Below are 15,574 nucleotides of genomic sequence, written 5' to 3' on the forward strand. Positions count from 1 at the left end.
AAAGCCTGTCCAAGGGTGCTGGCACCACGACAGGGGATTTTGGCCCACCACTGGCAAACGACAGGTGAATGAACTTGACCTGAATGTGCCTGTCAATGATTAAGTTGTCCCTACAAATTTGTTATGAACCTTTCTGTGCCTTTTACTTCCAACACTCTTGCAGCAGCGGTGTGCACAGGTAGCTCCATGACATGTGCTGGCGATGGTCAGGTATTTTCCCTGGCAGACTGGCGTCATCCCTGCTGTCACATTCTCCTGGCATCCTGCTGACATTATGCTAGGAGCAGCTCCCTCCCCAGCAGGACTCAAAATCTGGTTCCTGGCACAACCAGCAGAGCAAGCACCCAAGGGAGATGCTGCTCAATGCCATGATCTGAAAGGAGCCCTCCCAGCTCCCAGCCCGGTGCTCGTTCCTGTGCTCCTTGTGCCCCTTTGGTGGGGACTTTGTGCTTTTTTCCTTCATCCTCTACTCCCCCAACCCAGCAGAGCTGAGATCTCTTTTTTATTTAGGGTTTAATTTTTATTTTATTTTATTTTATTTTATTTTATTTTATTTTATTTTATTTTATTTTATTTTATTTTATTTTATTTTATTTTATTTTATTTTATGTTATGTTATGTTATGTTATGTTATGTTATGTTATGTTATGTTATGTTATGTTATGTTATGTTATTTATTTTATTTTACTTTATTTTATTTTATTATTTTTTACTCCCACCCCCCTTCTGGGAGACACCCAGATTTGCAGGGAAGCAGGGACATCTCGTGGCCACACCATGAACACCTCCCCTTCCTCCGGGCTCTCGTCCTGCCCGTGCTGGGGGTCGCAGGATTGCACCCTGGGGACCCCCCTGCACCCCGGTACCACCCCAAAAACCTCCAAACAGCCCAAGGGAACCCCACAGCCTCTTCCTTGCGTTGGGAGGAGGCACGGGAGGTGGAGGAGCACCTTCTTCTCCTGATGCCCGAATAATGAAAAGGGAAAGGGTCGTATCCAGTTCTTTATTACGGATTTGGGGTTGGCACCACATGGAGGGGTTGCTCCAGAGCCTGGGGGCCTGGCGTGGCCCATGGAGGTGCAGAGAGGACACATCTCACCCCTGCCCGTGGCGTGAAGGGGGCTGTAGTAATGCCAGCAGTGGCATCAGCGTGGGCGGGACATTGTGCAGCCGCCTCGTACCGCACTCCCAGCTGTGCTCCCCTCTTTTTGGAGGCAGAGGGGTGGCAGCTAGGGGGGCTGAGAGGCTTTTCTGCCCCCATGTGGGTCAGGAAGGAGGCAGCAGAAGGTCACAGCAGAGTCCCTCGATGGGAGCAATCCTCCAAGGCCGAGGAGGAAGGAGCTGCACCAGCTCCTCTTCAGTCTCGGTGACTGCGACAGAGCTGGCAGCAGCCACCTCCCCTCACCTCCCTCTTCCTTCCCCGTCTCCAAACGCATCGTGGCAGCACACGGGAGAAAGGGAAAGGCCTGACGAGAGCCACCGTGGGGCTGTGTGGGATGGTGGCTTCCCCCCAGCCCTGTCCCCAGGTGCTGGTGGGACCGTGGCCTACATCTGCGGCTCCGGCTCGTACTGCTTCTCCGTGGCCGTGTAAAAGTCCTCGAGGACCGACTGCAGGTACTCAAAGGTCGGGCGCTCCTCGGGCTTGTTTCGCCAGCACTTCAGGATGATGTTGTAGAGCTCGGCAGGACACATATCCGGGCAGGGCATGCGGTAGCCCCGCTCCAGGTTGCGAATCACCTCGGGGTTGGTCATCCCTAGAGGGAAACGCAATCCAGAAGGGGTTATTCAGCACCGTGGGGATGCAGGGGCAAGGGTAAACCACAATTCTGGGCACTATCCATGGTTGTATTCCCCCACCCATCCCTCTGAACCCTCCCCAACTCCCCTCTGTGGGTTTTGTTTTTTTTTGGGAATACCCCTCTACATGTCTCTGGGCATGAAGCATCACTAGATGCTATGAAGCTGCTGCATGCTCCTCCCTTACTCACAGCGCACCGTACCTGGGTAAGGGATCCTGCCATAGGTTATGATTTCGGTCAGAAGGATCCCAAAAGACCACACGTCAGATTTGATGGTGAAAACTCCAAAGTTAATGGCCTCCGGTGCCGTCCATTTGATCGGGAACTTGGCCCCTGTCCGGAGGAAGAAAAAAGAAAATCAGGAGGTGCTCATGGGCATTAGCAAGTGACTCCCCCAAATTTGAAGCCATTGTTTGCACCAGGGAGATGTCATGGGACTTATTGAAGGTGCTATGGAGTTAAGGAGAAATGGCCAGAGGAAGGTCATTGTTGCCTGTCTCCTGCTTTCACTAAAAGGTCATTTTTTCAGGCACCACTTTGCCTCTCTCAGTTCTATTTTCTAGTGCCATCAGAGCTATTTCACTTCTAAAGACTTTTTGATACACGTGTGCTTATAAACATGCATAGGTACTGATACACAGAAACCAAGTATTGAAAAAAAAATAAATTAGGTAGCTGCCAATATGCATATTAAAAAAAAAATACAAAAAAAACACCCTCTAGCTACACTATTGTGTGTACCCTCTAGGTACACTATTGTGCTAACCTGCCGTGTGGAACCAGCGTGGTCCTGCAGCACAAGGGATGTGCCTGTGCTACCTGAAGTCAGTGCTTACCACAGCTTGATTAGAGGCCAATGACAGCGGGATTTTTTTCTGTATTAAATTGCTCACTTCTAGGGGTCTATTTATAGCAAAAGTGCACAAATGATGCAGACATAGGCTCTCTGGTTTTCAAATCTGCGTATGTATTCTACAAACAGAAAACATCCTGTTTGGTTCTGTCCACCAAGACCTTTTTTCAGCAACTGCAGCCAGCAACGACCACACGATTGCAATTTCAGTTTTGCCGAGGCTAAATAAAAAAAAAAAAAAAACAAACCAAACCAACCTTGAGGCATAGGAACTGAACGTGTTAAATACTGCAGGGAAAAACACATTTTTATTTGTATATACCCTCGCAGGGCTGAAAGCCCAAAGGCAGTGTGTGAAATAAGTGCCTTTGTTCTCGCATGTCATACTTTTGACAAGCAGACTGATGAGTTTAGGAAATGCAATCTATTAAGTGAAAATTGTTCAAAGAAGATAGAGGGGCAGTTGTTATTTAAGATTAAAGCTAGCTGGAAAAATGCTGATAAGAATTGTTTTCCACTGGAAATGTAGGTCTTCTGAGTATGTTAACAGAATTATACTGATTTCACCAAAACTTCTGTTAAGGACAAAAACTCCCTTAAATAACTGCAACAATCTCAAAGTGTCCCTTCATGACATTTCACAAATTATGTTTGTGAGATGTTTCCATTTTGAAATAATTTTATATATTGAAATGGGCATAATTTGTATCATAAAGTATATTGAGAATAGCAAGTTGAATCAGAATTTTCCTATTGTAAAAGGAAAAAAAAATCTATTCAATTCTCTTTCCTCAAAATATTCCATATGGTTCCATATGGGGCACCTTAGTTTCATCCCAATTCTGGAAGAAGGTGGGTTTCCAGAATTTCATTTTTTTCTGGTAAGTGCCACACCAGATTTAATTGTTTGGTTTTCACCATTTCTTCTATTTCCATCGTGCTCTGTAGGGCCCCTTTACACTCTGAATGGCATTCTGTCATAACTGAACCTTGAAGTACGGGGAAAAAAAGCCACAGCCAGAGGAATTTGACTTAACCCTGCTGCCAGAAGGCTGTAGACAGATTTCTGCACCAATCAAACCAGTTGCCACCTCTCATGGCCACGCTCTCCTGTCCACCACCAGCTCAGACATTCAGCAGCCCCGGCAAGGAGTTTGGCTTTGCAGGTGGAGCCATAAGGACATTTCATGTTAATACAGGGAATATTGGGTTTGTCTGTTTGTTTTAGATGTTTTGCGTGTGCTGTTCCCTCGGGAAACACCTCCCAGGCTTCAAACCCCATCCCACACTTTGCTTTGGGCTCTGCTTGCCTGGGACGTCTGGAAATTTCCCCGAGGTCCAGATACATGGCTCCAGCTCCCCTCTGTGGTCCCGCGTGTGCAGTGACTGAATTACACTGCTATTTCCTTCCCTTCGGGCTGACTCACTGTTAACATGTAGGTACAGGCAGTGTTTCACTACTGGAGGTCAACATTTCTCTAGGAACACAACCTGAGATTCAGCAGGACTGCCCCAAACAGTGCCAAAAGACGTTTTTTCTTTTTTCTTTCTTTTTTTTTTTTTTTTTTTAAATCCCTTTTCCCTCTGCAAACTTCACTTGCTGTTTAATGTCCCCAAGTGCTGCTGCCTCTTGTGGGAGCCCATTTTTGGCTCACGTGCTTGCTCTGCCTGCTTCCTGGGTGCTGACAGCAGCAGAAAGGGGGCTCTGGTCTCATGTCAGTGACAGCAGTGCCCTGTGCCTGGTCCCAGCTCAGCCCTCGGGTGCCCCATGTCTTGGCAGATCTGCATGGCAGGAGGGCTGGAGATAAGGGAAATGTGTCGGTGAGGCAATGCTGGGAACACCACTCACCTTCTTGTGCCAAATATTCGTCCTCGATGATCCTGGCCAGGCCAAAATCAGCAATTTTGCAGCAGAGCGTCTCCGAGACGAGGATGTTGGCGGCTCTCAGGTCACGGTGGATGGAATTCATTCGCTCGATGTATGCCATCCCCTCTGCCACCTAGGAGAGGAGGAAAGAGCCCATCTTCATCAGCACCTTCCCATGACATCTTAGCCTGGCTGCATCTCAGCCCCGTTTATAAACACACAGCAAATTTGTAGGGTTGTCCACATGCCTCCATGTGCATGGACCTCCATCCATGGATGGACGGATGGACAGACAGATCAATAAACAAGTAGATAAAGAAGTCGACAGACCCATCCATCCATAAATAGATATCGCCCCTGCACATGTGTTTATATGCAGCTCTACCAGCACGTGGCTGGCATCCCAAAGCTTGAAGCAGCCAAGTCGAGCCGAGCAGAAGCGTCACTCTCTGTTTTGCTCAGAGGCTGTGGCTTTGAGCTGTGTCTGCAGCTAGGTGTGGAAAGTTGAAGCAAACCTGAAGCCACATCACTGGATTCCCAGTTTCTGCCACAAGACTCTCCCCACTTGTTATTCATAAATACTACATATTAAAAAAGTGAATTAAAAAACAAACAAAGAAACAAAAAAAAAAAAACAACCAACAACTCAAAGAGCTTGCCTCTCCCTCTGTCACAGTACCAAAGTCCAGATAAGGGACAGCCAGATAATCTTCAGTAACCTCTATTTTCCCTAGCTGGTCTGCTTTAGTGTGGGGAAGAGACCCCTGGAGGTCCTTCCACAGCACAAATGAGACTGATGTTTGCTTTCCCTGGGCTGGATCCAGACTAGGAGCCAGGGACACCACGTAGTATCCCTCTGATACCTACAGGATGCAGTAGAGCAGAAGACCCATATATATATATAGGAATATGAGTGAGATAAAGGGTAAGCCCCTGGGCAAATCCCTTGTCCTAGGCAAATCCTGTGTCCTGGGCACATGCTGCCTTCTTCAAGCACCTCCAAAATTTACTTTGGGAGGTTCCTGCTCCTGAGATCCTGAGCAGGGAGCACGTAGGGGAGGTGATGAGTACCTATAAGTGCTGGCAGCAATCTTTTATTGCTGGGTGATGTAGCACAGGGGGATTGCAAAACTGCAGAGCTGTTCTATTGGCCAGGTCCAGATTTGGGCGAGGTGTTTATCAGGAGGGTGAGTGGATGCACGCAACCCCTTCTAATAATGGTTAGCATCTATTTAAACCTCTAAACGCCTGTGGGTGAAGGCAGAGCGATTTTCCACTCCATACAGATTCACATCAGCATCTCTGCTTACATGTGGTTTCAAACAGGATACTAACACATACTTTCCAGTGCTGCATTTCTAACCTGTGTCAACACCCCTTCAGTGCAAGTGCTGTTTGCTGCAGTGGAAAATGGAAGAATTGATGTAATTTCCTGTCCTGATGTTAATGAGATAGCACCCGGCGATGGGCTGGTTCCAGCCCAGAGAGCTTTCGAGCTTTCACCCCTGAGACTGACCACAGGATCGAGTGCATCAGCCCAGAGCTTTCTAATTTTAGCTCCAACAGATGCAATTGGATCCAAAATCGCTCTTAGAAGGGCTGGGCGCCTGTTGGGTCATGATGTCACCCCGACACTGCAGATGAACAGAGATTGCAAAATATCTCTGCCTCCTCCTCTTCCTCTCAGGGCTGCCGAGTGCGTGCCCGAATCCTGCTGGGATCCTCCTGCAGCCACCGTGTTGTCAGACCTACACAACCCTGGTGCTTGGGATAAAACGAGGCCATTGCCCCAGCCCCAGATGCTGCCACCCTCCTGCCTGGAAACGCTTTGCTGTTCCATGTGCTAAATATTGCAAGTTATAAATGTTGTGTTAAAGAACTGCATAAAGACTTGTAGCTTCTGCTGTTGGTGTCTCACACCAGCATATGGTGCTTGCTGGCAGCTTTGCTGTGGAGCTGTCTGGGTCACGTCTGCAAGAGCAGATTGCTCAGGTTGTGGTGCTTTCCTCTTCCATAGAAATGCATCGAGCCACGTTCTGTGGTGTAAATCTCCCATCAACCTAAGGGCTGTGTAGTACCAAGGCATTTGGACCGTTCTCTTTATCACCAGGTATTTAAAATAAATCACTGGATGTATCTTTTGAGAGAAGGAATGAAAGAATGAAAAATTGAGGGAGGGAGGGAGGGAGGGAGGGAGGGAGGGAGGGAGGGTGGGAAAGACAGAAGGAAGGAAGGAGAGAGGGAAGGAAAGGAAAGGAAAGGAAAGGAAAGGAAAGGAAAGGAAAGGAAAGGAAAGGAAAGGAAAGGAAAGGAAAGGAAAGGAAAGGAAAGGAAAGGAAAGGAAAGGAAAGGAAAGGAAAGGAAAGGAAAGGAAAGGAAAGGAAAGGAAAGGAAAGGAAAGGAAAGGAAAGGAAAGGAAAGGAAAGGAAAGGAAAGGAAAGGAAAGGAAAGGAAAGGAAAGGTACTAAATAAAAATGCTGCAGTTGGGTCTATAACTAACTATTAACATTTACAGCCTGGAGATGCTTAGAAGGACACAACCCTATAAAGGCAAAGGTTTCTTCTTATAAATAACATTATTTCCTGATTTGAGGGACACGATATTCTTTATGCCTAATTGTCAAGAGGAAAGAACTGTTGAAAGCCAGTGTGTCTCTATATAGAAAGTCTCTTTGTTGAGCTTTCTCATCCTTTTGGTAAAAAGAGAAGCAGACTTTTTCCTGCTCAGTAAGCCAGAAAAACAAAACGAAACAAAACAAAACAAAATAACCCTCCAGCACTGTACTAAGTTCCCCAGAGGCTGCCCTAAGGAGAGCAGAGCATTGCAGAGCTGACTTGGACATGAACCCAAGTGCTGAGAGAGAAACCCTCAGACAGCACACCAGGAGGTGCTGTTTTTCTCCGTGACACTCGACGCTGACACAGACTTCAAACTTGCAAGAATTTTACCGAGACAACAACAAATCGTGGCCTCGAGTCCGTTTCCAGAGGCTGTTCACTAACCTGAGCAGACATATCAATGAGTTTTGGGAGATTCAGTTGGCTTCCTTCCTCTGTCTTCAAGTAATCCAGCAAACACCCTGCAGAAAAGGAGAGACTGCTGTAATGCTTCCAAATAAGCCTTTGCATTTGCTTTCCCTGGTGCTTTTCTGCAACAAATCTACCTGCATCTTGGAGAAAATCTGGGGGATGACAGTGGGTGTCCCCTGGAGCACTTTCTATTAGGAAAGTTCCCCAAAGCAGCCCAATTCCCCCCTCTATTAACGCACACACCCTTTTGCAAAGTGCTGGACATTCTTCACCCCAAGCCTCATGGACAGAGGGGCAAAAGAAAGGAGAATTTCACCATGAAGAGAGTAAAAATTTGGAAAGGTCGAGATCAGAACTTTAAATGCTCTTCAAACGGAGCATCACCATCTTGTGAAGTGGCTTATGAGATTTGTGAGCACATATTTAACCACCCTGAAAGTCCCTTCTAGGAAAAGGATTCTGCATAGGAGTCCCACTCAGCTTATTGACCTGATTTTGCAGAAACCCAACAAAAATGTTACACGAGGCTCCTTACCATTGGCCATGTACTCTGTCACGATGTAGATTGGCTGCTTCGTGACTACCGCATATAGCCGGACCAGCTTGTTATGCTGGAGCCTCTTCATCAGGTTTGCCTCTGCCAAGAAGGCGTCAGGATCCATGCTGCCCTCCTTCATGGTCTTCACAGCCACCTTGATGTTGTTCTTGTAGTAGCCTGCAGGGAGATAATGATGCACTGAGGAATTTCGGCAGCTCTACGGGCTCTGTCAGGCCATGAAATAAGAAGCAGAAGAACTGGTGGATTCGGGAACAGAAAAGTGAGTGAGTTGTAAACCTCAGCACAGTGAGATCTGAGCAACCAGAAAGCATAAGAGGGGAAAGGAGAGGCATACATGTTCATAAATCGATGTGGTTCTGTCAAGGGTCATTCCTGCTCTAGGTGAAGGAGGCTCATGAGTTGACCCCATCCTCTCACAGCCCTCCCAGGGCCCTTCCTGGGTGAAATCCCCAGGGCCATCAACTGGTTAGGTTTTAAAATAATCCAAATACTCCAGAAAACCAGGACTCTGCAGCCAGGAGGTCAGCTCAGCCTGGTGCTGGCCACAATCTCAAGCACCAAGGCAACAGGCAACCCCAAAAGGGACAGCAGAGGAAGCTGAGCTCGCCCCACTTCTTCTCCCACTGGTTAGAAATGGGCAGGGACATGTGAGGGATTTGGGTCTGGGTTAGAAAGTAGAAGAGAGAAGCAGAGAAAGTAGGGCAGCATCACCCGGGTAAATTATGATCTCAGACTGTTGTCTGGGGTTTCCAGAGAGAATGAGAGCATGTCCTGGGAAGTGAGTACAGAGTTAGCTGGAGACTCCTCACACACATCTAGCCCATAAAACCCATGCTGGACCACAGAACCATGCAAAAAAACTGTCTGGTGCTTCCAGGAGTACAGAACCTACTGCTACAGGTGTACCCATAAAGCATATGTTCATGCTTTAGGATCCCCATGCCCAAACCTGTGCTGTCTTATGGAATGAGGGTTTTCTGTCTCCTCTGTTTATATATTTCCTTCCTGGAACAGGGGGCATTGTACTTACCCATCCACACTTCCCCAAACTGCCCGCTGCCGAGCTTCTTCACAAGTTTCAGAGACTCCCGTGGGATCTCCCACTCGTCCTGTGCCCAGGGCCTCTGGGGAACCAGGGATATGCAGGGAGCTGTGAGCCTCTGGCACAGGCCGTCTACCTTCTCTGTGGGAGGAGAAACCACAGGAGAGGTCAATGGGCAGTTTGACACAAAACTTTCAACCCAAAATTAACTTGTTTTGCTGCCACAGGAAAAAGTCAGCTCATGGGACACCTCCACAACCACACCATGCTTCAGCCATGGGGGTTGAGGCAGACCCCGGGCCCATTAGGGAAGGAAAAAACTCACGGCTGTAATGATGGATTAGCTCTGGCAGGCTGGCAAACGTCGTCCTGGGGGAGATGTAATAACCCCCGCCATCCAAGGAGCGGATCCTGTAGTGTTTGATGATGTCCCCGTGGGCAGAGTCGCTGTCTCTCACGGACAAGGAATAGGCACCTGGAAAGCGAGAAGAAGAGGGAACTATAAAGCCAAGCAGCACCTGACTCCACGACCAGCTACCTCCTCTTTTCTGAGCCCTAGACACTTCTCCCAGCCCTTGCTGGTGCCTCCTCAAGGCAGCTCTCATAAGGCTCTCACCAAGGCAAGTGGAGAGGACAAAGGTTCACCAGAGCTTTACTGGGCTTGTTGAGGCTTGGTTGAGTAAGACCTGTTCATGCAGTGGCCGACAGCCCCAAGGAAACCACTTCTAATCAAAAACACATCTCCAGCCAGAGCAATCAGAGTCTCCTTAGGTCATCGTAGTCTTGCCACAGCTCCACATCTCCCATCTGAGCTTTTCTCACCTGGACAAACACGGGATTGCAGACCCACAGGTCTGTAGCACATCCAGAATTTCAGTTCATGGGAGACAGAAGGCCAAGACTGACAAGAAGGTCCCTTCTCAGTGTTACCCAAGATCCCTGTGTCCCTATTTTCTCCTATAGCCCCCATGCCAAAGGGTTCAGCTGGTAGGCACATCAGCATCGTGTGGTTCAGCCAAATTGTTTGGCCATAAGCTTGTGTCTGTGGCTAACCCACAGCTAGATTCATATCTCGTTGCAGGTGCTTTTTGACCTCTGGGGAGCTGCTCAGCCATCTCCCGCTCTGATCTGCTATTTTTTCCTTATAATGGGTTTATAATCCAAACCATGGATTTTTTATTATTTTCTATTTTTGTCGGTGCCAAAAAGAAAAGCACAGTATGTTGCTACAGTGCAGGAACTTCAAGCCTCTGTCAGGGTAAATTTCAGTAGATGTAAGTAATGTTGTTTTATTATTTTTTTTTGCCTTTGTCTGGATCATATTTCCGGAGTAAGTTGTTATAAGCCTGCTGGGCTGTTAAAAGTCCAATACGTCACCCGGGTTGATAGGCTGCCTTTTTTAATGTTTGAAAAGGCAAAGCTATATATGTTAAAAAGTACATATCTGTCATGCAGGATCATAAGCAGAAGTGGGGCATTCCACAGCGACTCCAAAACCCTAATCCTCCGTGCGAGGGGAAAGTTTACTAACACGTAATGCTCACTGACTGGTGTTTCTCCATTACCAGGCCAGTTCTCACTGCAGTTTCCTGCAGTGTGTCTGGAAAACATTCCTTGTACTGATAATTTGAAAAAAAAAAAAAAAAGTAACAATAGAAAATCATCTCTGTGGACGTTTGGTGTATTGCAGTTGATTATGGATCTTGGCAAGCAGGATTTGGGACAGGCTAAAAGTTTTCCAAGTGCTAGCAGTTGTTTTGGGATGAATCCCTTTCTGCAGAGACCAAACCATGAAATATGGTCGCACGATCTTCATGGAGGACCTGCTGGTTTAAATGCAGAGCAAGGGAACCCCGAGTCTGGAAGCACACGGCGTTGGCATGATGGGGTCCTGCAGTGTCCTCAATGAGGTGACAAAAAACGCCAGGGAAGGGCAAAATGGCTCATTTTTACAGTCTGTGCCTCATTGACCAAAGGTTACAATGACATAGCTAAGGGAGAGATCTTTGGATCCTGTTGGGTGCAGAGAAATGTCCACACTTCTGTAGGGCTTGTGTCCACAATGCTCAACACAAGTCCTGCTAGAGTGGATTAACTACATGTGCTATTATTATTATTATTATTATTATTTCTCATATTTCTATTATTATTTCTATTATTATTGTTGGTGATGATGAAGTTCTTTTAATTTCAAAGTGACTGAAGTAATATACAAGCTCTAGCTCCTCAAAGTGGTGCTTGCAGGGCATGAATCCAGATGAGCACATTGCAGAACCCAAATGAGCACATTGCACGCACCAACGTGGCTCAGGGTGCCTGTGGGTTTTTGGCAAGGGAAGGGCTGCTGGAGGACGGAGCCAGGCGTGGTGTGAACCCAGCTGCACTGCTGACAGAGCGCTGCAGAAGGCAGCTCAGGATTTAATGACAAACACATGTGAAGATAGGTGCCCTGGGGGCTGACAGTCAGCAGAGGAGACCCAGTCTGTTTGGTGCTGAGATTGCACCCAAAATGTTCTGCTCTCCTGCAGGACCTGCTCCCCAGACACCACTAACCCTTTAAACCCTCCTGCATCTTTCAGAGCAGCGATGTGCAGCATGCAGAAGTGACAGGGGCTGCAGGCATCCTCCAGGCCAATCCATCAGCTGCCTGCTACCAGTGTTAATCCTTATCCTGCCATTAAAGCTAATGACTGCATTTCACCCCAAGCCAGAGTTCGCTTTGCTGGAACGGGTGCCGTGGAGCTTTCCCTATCATTCACCCTGGTCGGTTACTGTTCTCCTGGGAGCAGCAGCGTAAAGGCACAGCACAAGGGCTGAAAAGCATCATTTCTCTCTTCTCTCAATGACAGCAGCAAATTTTAAGAGTTAAATGGAGCCGGGTGGATGGCAGGATCCTAATCTCCACTGGTGGCAATGAGGATGGCCAAAAGGAGTTCCTGCTGCTTAGCCACAAGGATATTCTTTGTCCTACAGTCCTGCATCACCTCCCAGGCCAAACCTGGGGTGGCACACAGATCAGTGTTCTGGTGTCTGGGTCCCACTTCCACATGCCGTGTGTGACATCTCCAGTTCCTACAGGTCTCCTAGGGCTCTGAGCCCTTCCCTGGGGAAGCCCAGGAGATCAGCTGGGTGCCACAGATGAATTCATCGAGGCCCCTCCTGCCGGGAGCAGATGCAGCAGCCTTGCTGCGAGCCTCAGCACAGCTGTGTGCCTGCCTTCCCACAGCTCTCAGAGCGATCACGATCCCCTTCAGGGGAAGGTTTGTTTATTTCCAGCAGCTTCAGCAAGGCTAACTATCCACTGAAGATTTCACCGCTGATCTGCTTCCCACACTTGACAAGGAGCTGTCATCCTGGGATGCAAAATGTTGACTGAAAGAGAAGCCCCTGGGCTTGCAGAATTTCTGTATGTTTATCCATAAACAAAATGAGCCAGCGGCACTGTGAGGATGGGATGTGGATAGGTACTTCTCTAAGGCAGGGTGCAGGATGCATCCCTCTGAGGCTGAGTCCATAATGTGTATTATTATCCTTAGCTCGAGCCAGTGCTCAGCTCTGGAGGTCAAATGTTGCTCGTGTTGTGTAAAGGGAATGAAAATGATTGAGGAAAAGAAGGAAGAACCTGTGGGGTTTGAAAGGCAGGGTTAATTCCACATCATTGCTCTGGACATTTCGTGGTGGGTCACGGGGAGCTTTACTTCAGTGAACTGAGCATCAGAGCACATTTGGAGATGTGGGGCTTCTTCTTTTTCCCTTCTCCTCACAGAGGAGGAAACTGTGGTTGAGACTGATCAAGTGGTGTCACCGTGGCCTTTCAAGCAGCCTAAGGCATGGCAGGATTTTGTTAGAAGCTGGATGCATAGGGTGATTCAGAGAAGGACAGGGTGTTTGAAGGAATAACAGACATATTTTGAGACAGAACATCGAAAAAAGGCACATGTGAAACATTTCAGAGCAGAAGCTGACCTCTTGCGATTTGGGATCAAGAGGGGATTTCACGGGGCTGAAATACACTACATCTGCTAACGCAGATATCACACACCTCCAGCCAAGTTTGCTTCTTGCCAGCAGAAATGGGATGTTAAAGACCAGTCTAGCCTGGTTATTTCTCCTTGAGCCTCAGGACTCCACCAGCACTGTCCAAGCTCCGTGCAGCCTGGACCCACTCACACCCTGGAGAGTTTTCGGGGCACGATTTCATTCTGCGTTTGCAGATCATGGCAAGCAGAAACACCAAACAATTGTCCTGAGAAAATGCAGGGGAAAGTCCGATCCCAGCCACGTGTAACATTTCACAGGGGAGAAACCAAAGCACAGCGAGACTAAAGAGCTATCCCGAACTCCAAAAGGAGCCTTTTCAGAGCACAACCACGGGACCATCACGAGCATCATTTCCTCCATGCTCAAAGCACGCCTGCTGGCCCAGAGGATGCAAGGAGAGCAAAGAAGGGAAGAAGCAATGTGAAATCCCCACGGCAGCACCTAAACCAGCTTCCAGTGTCTACAAATTTACAGCGCAGAACGAAGTTGCAATTACACGGTTAAGCATTAGTTAATAACTATATCCACTGCCTAAGAGAGGTTGCCACAATGCTCTGCCTTTTCCATCCTCACTGGGTCACGTCCTCAAAAGCCAGCCATGTCCACAGGGAAGGAAAGTGGATGATGTCCACCTCTCCTGCTCCAGCCAGTCTCCCTCCAAACAATTAGCCGTGGTGTGCATTGATTCCCTGTGCTTCAGGCTATCAGGAAAAAAAAAGTCTTTCTTCTGGAAAATGTTTCTCTCAAAAACCTCTCCAAAATTCCACTTTCTGCTGCAAATAGCAGAAATGCTTCCCCAAGGGTGTGCAGAAGAATCACTATTTACCAAAAAAAGCAACATTTCCTCGGGGAAAAAGGGAAAAGAAACCCCCTACACATTGTTTTGGAAACTATTTGCTGCTCATCTGTGTTCCTGTATCTCTGCCACGAGCTGCGGTGACAGGAGCCACCCTCACCACAGCCTGAACTACATGTACAGGCGGCATCATGAGAAAATCTTTGCTGTCAGAGTTCCCACCTCACTTCTACAGCCCTGCTGAGCCTGGCAAACATGATTTTGCCCAGCTGGGTCCAGGAAGCTGCACGCAAACACTGGCACAGCTGAACCCTGCAGCTCAGGTCTGAAAGGTTCTCCCAGCCATGGCAATGCCCAGGAGCTCCACTTGCTCTGCAGATCTCACTCACCTTTGCTGGTCTCACTCTCTCTGACAAGGAACGAGCCAACTTTGTTACCAGAAGACAACAGCAGCCGTTCAGCATCTTTTCTGCTCAGAGTTTTAAAATACCACCTGGGAGACAGAGGAGGGAAAATTATGGTTGAACAGGAAAAGCTCTAAAAAAAAAATCTTTCCAGTTCTTTTTTTTTTCATTTTTTCTTTTTACCATCACACTCTGAAACTGAGGGTTATTTTTCTCAGAAAACAGCTTTTTATCTGCTGGAAAGTGGTAGTAACAAGCTGTTTTTGATAGAGTAACACCAGATTTCTATCACTTTGGGCTTATCAATTCAGGCAGAGAAGAGAGCAGAGTTTGCTCAGTTCCCCATATGAGTGATGCAAGCCCAGCCAGAGCATGGTCCCTGAGGCACTCTTGGACCCACAGCTCACCTGGTAAATGAGGAAGCCCAAGAAAATTATATTTGGAGCAGACACACGGGCTGGAGTCTGAGCATTGTGTGCCCACAGCCACTAAAAAAACACCTTTGGATACAAAGAACATTTATGTCTCGACCAAGTTCCTGCTTGCTGTGAAATACTTGCTGAATTCAGTGATGGTTGGGTTCCTCCAAAAGGAGATTGGAAAGAGGGATCCCAAGAGAAGTCAGCAGGTCTGCTCCTTTATAACTGAATGCCATCAAGGAGGATAAACCATGGGATAAAATCCTTCTTCTGCTTGTATAATAAGCATAAAACCCCCTTGGGACTCAAATCTTTCTTTGCAGGGTGCCAGATATGAGGCCTGCACCTCGGTTAACGCAACAACCAGTGACAGGATGGTGTTTCAGAAAGGAAAGCTCTGCATCAGTGTTCACCCCTCATAAGCTTATGCACTTACTTTTCTTCTTCCAAGCTGTCCACTTGTGCGACGAAGTTGCTGGGGATGTAGCCTTTCTTCCCGGTGCTGAGGGATTTTGCTAGCCACCACTCCCCCTCGCTAAAAAAAAATAAAATATGAGTGTCCAGAGGAGGTTTCTCAACAAGCTAAGGGTGCAAGGTCAACATAGTTTCTGGGGTTTCATGCATTGCTAGGAGGACAGTGCTAATTAGATAAAACGTTAATTTTATTCTACAGGTCCCTCTCAATCTCCTAGGACCACCGCTCGGCTGAAGGTTGGTGAGAAAGACAACATTTGGTCTTTCGGGGATTTATGGAGGTGACAGCC

At 47.7% G+C, this 15,574-nt stretch overlaps 1 protein-coding gene across 1 annotated transcript in view; it reads right to left on the minus strand.

Annotated features, from left to right (window-relative positions):
• Nucleotides 1-973: 973 nt before the first annotated feature.
• BLK (BLK proto-oncogene, Src family tyrosine kinase) overlaps nucleotides 974-15,574 on the minus strand; it is a 39,626-nt gene continuing 25,025 nt past the window's right edge. The window contains exons 5-13 of the mRNA XM_082756994.1: nucleotides 15,247-15,345; nucleotides 14,377-14,480; nucleotides 9,476-9,625; nucleotides 9,139-9,291; nucleotides 8,085-8,264; nucleotides 7,523-7,599; nucleotides 4,502-4,652; nucleotides 2,001-2,132; nucleotides 974-1,754 (exon numbers count right to left, since the gene is read on the minus strand). Coding sequence (XP_082613120.1) covers nucleotides 1,546-1,754; nucleotides 2,001-2,132; nucleotides 4,502-4,652; nucleotides 7,523-7,599; nucleotides 8,085-8,264; nucleotides 9,139-9,291; nucleotides 9,476-9,625; nucleotides 14,377-14,480; nucleotides 15,247-15,345 — 1,255 coding nt within the window. The 3' untranslated portion in view covers nucleotides 974-1,545. The remainder of the gene's footprint in view (nucleotides 1,755-2,000; nucleotides 2,133-4,501; nucleotides 4,653-7,522; nucleotides 7,600-8,084; nucleotides 8,265-9,138; nucleotides 9,292-9,475; nucleotides 9,626-14,376; nucleotides 14,481-15,246; nucleotides 15,346-15,574) is intronic.

Source organism: Aythya marila (genome assembly GCF_965140915.1).
Source record: "Aythya marila genome assembly, chromosome: 3".
Taxonomy (NCBI): domain Eukaryota; kingdom Metazoa; phylum Chordata; class Aves; order Anseriformes; family Anatidae; genus Aythya; species Aythya marila.